The following is a 7,670-nucleotide window of genomic DNA, read 5'->3' as shown; positions in this document are numbered from 1 at the left end:
TCGTACTGACAGCCGTCCTTTCGATGCCACGTGGCTTTATCCTGTTGGCCTCATGCGGCCCCAAAGCTGTCTTTTCATGCGCGAAATTCAAACGACGCAGCCGTTTAGTTTTTTCCCCCCCTCTTTTATGCACAAACGAAGGGTCACTTCAACATTTACTGCTTATCTCTCTCAAGCCCCAAAACCCTTGCTCTCAAAACCCTCGAACCTCTACCATTACTGCCATTGCTGCCTTTCCGATTCCTCTACACCCGTTTTCGTTCCTTCTGAGGCTATAATCGAGCTCTTGGTCGATTGATCTCTTTGGCGTCCGTCACTGGTAAGTCTCTTCACCAATCCACCCTATTTTCTGTCCATGTTCTTCATGTTTTCCGTCTCGTGTTCTTCATGTTTTTGCTTGGAAATGCTAGGCACCTACCAATACCTCCTCTATGGGGTAGTATTGGCACACCTTAGGGCAAACTGGAACTGGAGGGGTGAATGGGGCCTTTGTGCCCCTGTTTCTCCTTAGTTTGAATGGATGGGCCTTGAACTTAGGATGAACTGGATGAACACTGGACAGAACCGAGCTAAATGCCCATTTAGATCCGTAAATCAGACTTAACCGAGCTAAAATTTGTTCGAGGTCTCTACTTGGGGCCTTGACCGAGCCGAAAATAGAGAATCAGAACCGAACTAGGAAGGCCAAATCGGCCAAGTTGTCTAGTCGAGTTAGGATCGAACCGGTCGAACACCCAAAAACCCTTCATCGAGCTAAAAAATCCACATTGAAGTCGTGCAATTTATGCCGTGCTAACCCTTGGACTTGTTTCTTAACAATGCAGAACAAACTAGGACCGACCAGGCCCGTCCAGAACCATCACTGGTGGAGCTCAAAGTCCGAGCAAATACACCAAAATTTTTCACCAAGATACAAATTAAATCATCGAATAAAACTGAGATAGATGGGGAAGTACCGATTCATGGTGAGCTCGCCCAGTGCGCTTGCCGAGTTTCGTAGGGAGTACAATATTCCAGACGATGTCATTTTAGAGCTGGCCAAGAAGGGAGATACCCCTTGGGGTGACCTAGACCGGTGCCCCTTCACGGTCGTGTCCATAATCGAAGAAGGACTTCGCTTCCCAGTCCAACCCTTGATCTGCGAATTCTTGAGGCAGACAAGGCTTTGTCCAACCCAAGTGTCGAACAACACATACAAGATAATAAACGGCGTGGTCGGGCTAAACAGGAGGCTCGGTCTCAATCTCGGCCTTGCTGAAATATTCCACTAGTACAGCCTTAGTAAAAATAAAGGTGGGCTTTGCTGGTATCTAAAAGTAAAGAAAGGCCGAGCAAAACTCATTGAGGGCAACCCGGACAAGGAGACCAACGATGATGACTTCTTGTGGGTGTCTGGTAATTACGAGGACACCGAGGCGCCCATACCGGGCTGGTATATTAGGAAAGATTTTGGAAGTACTGGTGAGTAGCTCGGCTAACCGTACTATTTTCTTGTTGCATGAGTCTCTCTGTGTGCCGGTCTAACACTCCTCTATTTCCAGATTACAAGCACTTAGCGGAAGACTACCACCAGGCTAACCAGGAGGCCATAAGAGTCTTATTGCGCCATCCAGAAGAAGAAAGAGAGTCCGCAAAGCTGCTCGGCTTTGAATCGACCTACAACTACAAAGCGCCGCGCAAAAGCCGGGTTACCGACTTCCTCCGTGCTTCTTCCCCAGAACCTGATCCAAATCTTTCGCCGATCAGACTTGTTCATCTCACTGCCGAGCAAGAAATGACGAAGATCCGGGCAATCAAGTCCCTGATCACCGGTGAGGAAAGCGAGTCCCAACCACCGGAAGCAACCGGGGGAACATCTTCCACTCCAGCCGGGCAAAAGGAAGGGTCTGCACTAGCTCTTGCCAGCGAACAACCAGCTGGCCGGTCGAAGAAGCGACCGAGGAAAGACCAGATAGGGCAGCACCTCATTGATGAGGACTCCACTGAGCATGTCTCCACCGAGCTGGGGGACCAGACCGATCAAAAACCAATCGGGCCTTCCAAGAGCCCAACCTCCCCCCCGGTCTGGGCACCTGAGATCAAGTACAAGGGCCGGGCAGTCTCTTCGGCCGACTCAGTGTATGCGGACAAGGATTATTCCCTCGGTTTCAACATGACCAATGGGCTAATCCTTCCTGCCAACATGAAGAAGCACGGCGAGTTGTCCGACCTGAAGGTGCTTCGCTCGACGGCTAAGTCGATCGTGTTGGTAAGTTCGCCACTCATTTCTTCAAGTTATTGCACGATTTTTGCTTGGTTTTTTGAATACTCACAATCTTTATTTGTTTGCAGGCTACGTAAAAGAACTATCTCGCCCATGAGCGCATGATCGCCGTGCGGCAGAGTCTGCGCGAGGCCATTGCTGAAAACAAGGCCCAAAAGGCTAAGATAGCGAAGCTTAAGGCCGCGCAGGAAGCAATTGAGGCCGAACGAGATAACCTGAGCCAAAAGGTTGACCGAGCTGAAGCGGACAAACAGCGGGCCGTGAAGTCGACCATAGCCCGGTATCTCGCCGAGCTGAGGAAGCTGCGCGATGCCCATAAAGAGGAGAAAGATAAGGTGGTTAGCGACGCCGAAGACAGGGGCTATGCTCAACGCGAAAAAACGTATGAACGGCAGGTGCAGGCGACCAAGGACATCTTTTTCCAGTGCGGTTGGAAAGCTGTCGTGGAGAAAGTTGGCCTTGGTCAGGATACTGACATGTTCCTACATCCGCCTGCGGCCTTCATACCGCACTATATGCAGGCCTATGCGAGCGCCGGGCAGAAGAGGCTCATAGAGGAGGCCAAAAAGGAAGCCGCGGAAGAAGTCGCCCCCGCGCAACAAACCGAGCAAACTTCTCCTGAAGCATCTCAGGATGCCGAAGATTAAGTAGCCGATTGGGAGGTTATCGCGGTGGAGGACGCGGATGATGAGTTGGAAGAAGGCTTGCCCGAGCACAGTGCGGAGGTTGCCGAGCAGACTCTGGAGGTCGCCGAGCAGACGGTTGACCTGGAATTGGACTGAAATGCCCCCTCCTATTTCCTGCTTTATTTTCGTCTCTTTTCTTTCTTTGTTTAATATAACCGGGCTAGGGCCCCACAATTGTAATGCAATTTCCTCAATCATGAAATTTCAACTTTTTGCCCGTTGATCTTATCTTTTTGTTCGGTTGTAACGTGCAAAATGTCCTGATTCAAACTTTAATGTACCACAACTGATAGGCCGGCTGGCCGCTCAGAATTTCTTCAATTTAAATGTTCGCGGCTAATCTTAGCTCGGTTTTTTTTTTTTTTGGAACGAACCCAAAAATTTTCATTCGGCTGAGCAAAAATTACCACTGCCATTCTAGCTTTGACAACACTTCAAGTCTTTTATTTGAGTGGGCAAAAATCAGCTTGGCCTTAAAGGAAGCTGGACAAATTTCAGTTATTTCGCTTCGGCCGAGCAAAACCAGCTCGGCCATTAAATTGGACAAAACACCAATATTCCGACAAGGAGTTGGATAGAATGCCAACATTTCCTTTCTCCGAGCGAAGTCAGCTCGACCTCTTGTAAGTTGGACAAGGCACCAGCATAGCGCTTGCCGAGCAAAGTCAGCTCGGCTATTCTTTGTTGGACAACACCAACATTTCATTTTGGCCGAGCAGAATCAGCTCGGCCTTAACATTGGGCAAAACACCAATATTTTATTTAGGTCGGTCATGACGCCAACATCGCAATTGGGTGAGCGAAAAACTAGCTCGCCCCTTACGTGAATTGTTCCGTACACCAATCATTTCATTGGACAATAATACACCGCTGTTGGTGCAGTCCGCTTCTATACCGGCGAGAGAAGATTAGTCCGGTCCCATTCAGGTCGGTCCCTTTGCCCCTGGCATCCACAGTGGCCTTGTATCCTTGCGGTGTCATTGTATGGAAAGATGCGATACAAAACAACAAGACGGCTATTTTTCATTACAAAAAGCAGTGCTATCTTTACATCAAATGCCAAAAGGCTAAAGGTCTAAAAAGCTAAGCAATTACATTTTAAAAGTAAAAGATCTTAAGGTTGGCTGCATTCCACGGTCTGGGGACAGCTTTGCCATCTAAATCTTCCAGATGGTATGCCCCTTTGCCAGTGAGACTAGTCACCTTGTATGGTCCTTCCTAATTTGCACCGAGTTTTCCTTCGCCAGGGACCACCGTGTTGCCCAGCACTTTTCTTAAGACCCAGTCCTCGATCTTGAACAACCTGGGGTGCACAACCTTGTTGTATTTCTTGGAGAGTTCTTGCTGATAGGCCACTATGTGGATTAGGGCCCGCTCCCTCATTTCCTCGGCAAGGTCTAGCTCCAATGCCACTACTTCATTGTTCAAATCTGGCTGGAAGCTTTCGGACCGGATGGTTGGCATGCCAATTTCCAGCAGGATAACGGCTTCCATGCCATAGACCAAGGCAAACGGAGTCTCTCCGATCGACCATCTTGGCGTAGTGCGGTACGCCCAGAGTACGCTAGGGAGTTCTTCAGCCCACTTCCCCTTGGCCTTCTCAAGCCACTTTTTCAGCCTGTCCAGGATAGTCTTGTTTGAGGCCTCTGCTTGACCATTTGACTGCGGATAGACCGGTGTTGAATTATAGAATTCGATCTTCAGCTCTTCGCAAAATTCGCGAAAGAGTTTCCCATCGAATTGAGTGCCATTATCTGAGATGAGGGCCTTGGGTATACCGAAGCAAGTGATAACATTTTGCCATACAAACTTCTTCACATCCTTTTCCTTTATGGTCGCCAGTGGCTCAGCCTCAACCCACTTTGTGAAGTAGTCGGTGGCGGCGATGAAGAATTTGCGATTGCCCGGGGCTGCTGAGAGTGGCCCCACTATATCCAATCCCTAGAGTGCGAACGGCCAAGGACTTGTAAGGGGGAGCAATTCTCTCGCTGGCTGGTGGATCTGGTAAGCAAATTTCTGGCACTTTTCACATCGGCGAACGTATTTCTACGCGTCTGCCTGCATGCACAGCCACCAATAACCTTAGGAAATTGCTCTGTAAGCCAATGACCTACCCCCAGTATAACTGTCGCAGATGCCTTCATGGATCTCATAAAGGAAGGCTTCCACCTTAGCGGGGTGAACGCACTTTAGATACGGCCTGGTAAAAGACTTCTTATACAAGGCTCCGGACGGGGAGAGCCAAAACTGCTCTGACTTGGCCCGGATCTTGTTGGCTGTCTTCTTCTCTTCTGGTAGAACTCTATCTTTCAGGAAGACGATGATGGGGTCCATCCAGGAAGGACCCAAGTCGGCGCAGAGCACCTTGGTCATTTCCAGTTCCTTAATGCTTGGCCGAGGTAAAAATTCTATCATCAAGGAGTTGGGAAAAGTCGTCTGAGCAGAAGCAAGTCCGGCCAATTCATCAGCCGCGTTGTTTTCCTCGCAGTTGATTTGTTCCATCCTTATTGCGGCGAACTTCTTGATCTCTGCGCGTACCAGGGCCTGATACTTGGCCATTCTTTCGTCCTTTGCCTCATACTCCCCCGAGACCTGATCGACCACCAGCTTGGAATCGCTGAATACCATCAGGGTTGACGCCTTCATTCTCAATGCGCTTCTTAGTCCGGTAAGGAGGGCTTCATACTCCGCTTCGTTGTTGGATGCTGGGAAGCCGAGCGTAATTGCCTGCTTGATAATCAGTCCATCCGATGAAGTCAGTACGATACCCAGCCCGGCCCCATGCCTGTTGGATGCCCCATCAACGAAGAGCTTTTACATCTCGCCAATAAACAGTTTTCAGCAATCAGAGGGGTTCTGGGAGCTTCTCAATTCCAAGTCTCTGATCGGTTCATTCTGGTCTCTTTCTTTGTCTTGATTGAGCACGTCTTCCAAGAAGTTACCTGGCTCCTCTAGTTCGGTTGCTCTTCGACCTTCTCCCGCTTTTGAGCTAACACTCGTTTCGATTGCTAGAACCATGGGCTGCGCTAGATCCATACCAGCCAAATCAACCGAGCAAACTGGATGCGTTCCAGGGGCGAATTCTGCCACAAAGTCTGCAAGAGCTTGAGCCTTGATTGCGGTGCGCAGGCGGAACTTGATATCGTACTGTCCCAATTTCACGGCCCATTTCAAAATTCTGCCGGTGAAGTCCGCCTTTTCAAAAAGCACCTTAAGTGGGAACTCAGTTAACACAACTATTGTATGGGTATGGAAATAGTGCGCCAGCTTTCTTGATGTCATTATCAAGGCCAACGCTAATTTTTCCAGCGGAAGATACCTCGTCTTGACCGGGAGCAAAGTCTTGCTTACATAGAAGATGGGCAAGTGCTGGATGCCTTCAGCGCGGACTAAGACGGCGCTCACAGCATGTTGAGAGACTACCAAGTAGAGACACAACTCTTCGCCCGGCCGAGGTGTGACTAAGATAGGGGCTGAGGAAAGGTATGTTTTTAAGTCTGCTAGTGCATGGTCACATTCATCATCCCAAAAGAACTTGGCCTTCAAAGTTTTAAAGAAGGGCTTGCAACGATTTGAAGACCGGCTGATAAATCTGTTCAGCGCGGCTGCCATTCCGGCAAGATGTTGCACATCCTTCGTGGAGTTTGGGTGCTCCAGCTCTTGTATAGCCTTGATCTGTGATGGGTCGACTTCAATCCCTCGGTTTGTGACTAAAAACCCCAGAAACTTCCCGGTGCCGACTCCGAAGGCGCACTTAGAGGCATTCAAACGAAGTTTGTGGCGCTTAAGTATAGCAAACATTTCTGCTAGGTCGGCGAGGTGTTGAGACTTCTCCTTACTCTTTACCACCATATCGTTGATGCAGGCCTCCATTGTTCGGCCTAAAAGAAGAGCAAACATCTTTGTCACCATCCTCTGAAAAGTTGCCCCGGCATTCTTCAGTCCGAACGGCATGACTTTATAACAATACAGGCCTCTAGGAATAGTGAACGACGTGATCTCTCGGTCCGGTTCATACATGGCTATCTGGTGGTAGCCGCGATATGCATCGAGGAAGCTAAACCTCTGATGGCCAGCGGTCAAGTCCACCAGCTGGTCAATTCGAGGGAGAGGGAAGCTATCCTTTGGGCATGCACGGTTAACTGTCTTGTAGTCAACGCAGACTCGCCACTTGCCATTCTTTTTCGGGACGACCACCGTGTTGGATATCCAACGAGGGTATTGCACTTCTTCTATCGCTCCTACTTCCAGCAGATGTTTGACCTCCTCTGCCACTACCTCGGCATGGTACAGAGCCGAGCGGCGAGTCCTCTGAATGACTGGCCGCGCATTCGGGAAGACGTTCAACTGATGGCAAATGAAATTAGGGTCGACGCCAGGCATATCGTAAGGCGTCCACGCAAAAGCCTCCATGTTGGAAACCAAGAAGTTGACATAATTCAACCGCTCAGCGCTAGACAAAGATGATCCCAAGAGGAAAAACTTAGTCGGGTCATTCTCGTCGATGCGCATTTCCACCAAATCCTCGACCGATTTTTCCTCGGCCTTTCTTCCTACGTCTTCAAGGACCTCCTTTCCCTCGGGTTCCTCAACTATTTGGACAAATCCTTTAGCCGCTCGGCTTCCATTTACCGCAACGAAGCATTGTTTCGCCATCACCTGGTCTCCCCAAACTTTCTTTATTTGTCCGTTTGGTGCCGGGAAGCGCAAGACCTTATGGT

General features: G+C 49.5%; 1 protein-coding gene across 1 annotated transcript; it reads right to left on the bottom strand.

The window, feature by feature from the left end:
• Positions 1-4,167: 4,167 nt before the first annotated feature.
• Positions 4,168-5,595, bottom strand: LOC145813593 (uncharacterized). The gene is made up of 2 exons (XM_082909243.1): positions 5,064-5,595; positions 4,168-4,862 (listed from the first exon to the last, which is right to left on the bottom strand). Exons 1-2 carry the CDS (start codon positions 5,593-5,595, stop codon positions 4,168-4,170), a joined length of 1,227 nt encoding a protein of 408 aa, XP_082765369.1.
• Positions 5,596-7,670: the final 2,075 nt, after the last annotated feature.

The sequence above is a fragment of the Camellia sinensis genome, chromosome 2 (genome assembly GCF_055761805.1).
Source record: "Camellia sinensis isolate YWXY chromosome 2, ASM5576180v1, whole genome shotgun sequence".
Taxonomy (NCBI): domain Eukaryota; kingdom Viridiplantae; phylum Streptophyta; class Magnoliopsida; order Ericales; family Theaceae; genus Camellia; species Camellia sinensis.
This window is presented reverse-complemented; position numbering and strand designations above follow the sequence as displayed.

Bases quoted from the DNA above. Each gene is read 5' to 3' on its own strand.
- LOC145813593 (XM_082909243.1), bottom strand. From the start codon at position 5,595: ATGAAGGCGTCAACCCTGATGGTATTCAGCGATTCCAAGCTGGTGGTC. The intron at 4,863-5,063 runs GTAGGTCATTGG...GGCCACTCTCAG, and splicing joins CTGCGACAGTTATACTGGGG to CAGCCCCGGGCAATCGCAAA.